This window comes from Sphaeroforma arctica (genome assembly GCF_001186125.1).
Source record: "Sphaeroforma arctica JP610 unplaced genomic scaffold supercont1.10468, whole genome shotgun sequence".
NCBI lineage: Eukaryota > Ichthyosporea > Ichthyophonida > Sphaeroforma > Sphaeroforma arctica.
In genome coordinates, this window is record NW_014030090.1 from 1 (window position 1) to 935 (window position 935).

The window sequence follows — 935 nt, forward strand, 5'->3', positions numbered from 1 at the left end:
TACACACACACACACACACACACACACACACACACACACACACACACACACACACACACACACACACACACACACACACACACACACACACACACACACATATATATATATATATATATATATATATATATATATATACATGTGTGTGTGCGTGTGTGCGTGCGTTCGTGTACCTAACTGTATGGGCGTATCACAATTGTCCACCAAATGTATACATACAAGCAGTAGCCAGATACTTCCCGTCAGGACTGAACTTCACGGAAGTGACCGCTGGTAGAATGCCCTCGTTCTTCTGTGGCGGTAGATGTAGTTCTGCTTGTAGAGTATACTGTGGCAACGCTGCGGTGTGGTTGCTTGGCGTGGCAGTTGGTTGGCCGTGTTGAGCCGAAAGTTCAGACCTCTCCTCCATGTTTGGATAGTGCGCTGATATATTTATGTTTATTTGTATATTGATGCGCACGTGCAGAACTCCACTACTGCTTATAGTTTTCGATTCGAAGCCATGAGACTAATATTGCCTTGTCAAAAGGCCCAGGTATGCACATCCATAGGCTCCCGTCTCTCGCTATATGTACCTGTGTATATCCTTCAACCTAATGTTATGTCAGTGTGTGTGTGATTCACCTTAGCTACGAGTTCAAGCCTGATGTTATAGGCTTACACCAATAAGTGCGCGGTGAGTGCAATCGCAGGAAGCTTGGAAGCTCGTGAACACACACGTCTTGATGTGCCGCACACAGCATGCACGAACATCCGATGTGTATCAAAAGCCGAAACCCCTACATTTCATGATCTAAGAACCCTACATTCTAGACCCTACATTCTAGACCCTACATTCTAGACCCTACATTCTAGACCCTACATTCTAGACCCTACATTCTAGACCCTACATTCTAGACCCTACATTCTAGACCCTACATTCTAGACCTACATTC

The 935-nt window shown here is 44.9% G+C and overlaps 1 protein-coding gene across 1 annotated transcript; it reads right to left on the reverse strand.

Annotated features, from left to right (window-relative positions):
* Nucleotides 1-219: 219 nt before the first annotated feature.
* SARC_17350 (hypothetical protein) lies at nt 220-409 on the reverse strand (the record flags this gene model as incomplete). The annotated part of the gene is made up of 1 exon (XM_014288556.1): nt 220-409. A coding segment is annotated over one exon (190 nt), but the record flags the coding sequence as incomplete, so codon positions are not given.
* Nucleotides 410-935: the final 526 nt, after the last annotated feature.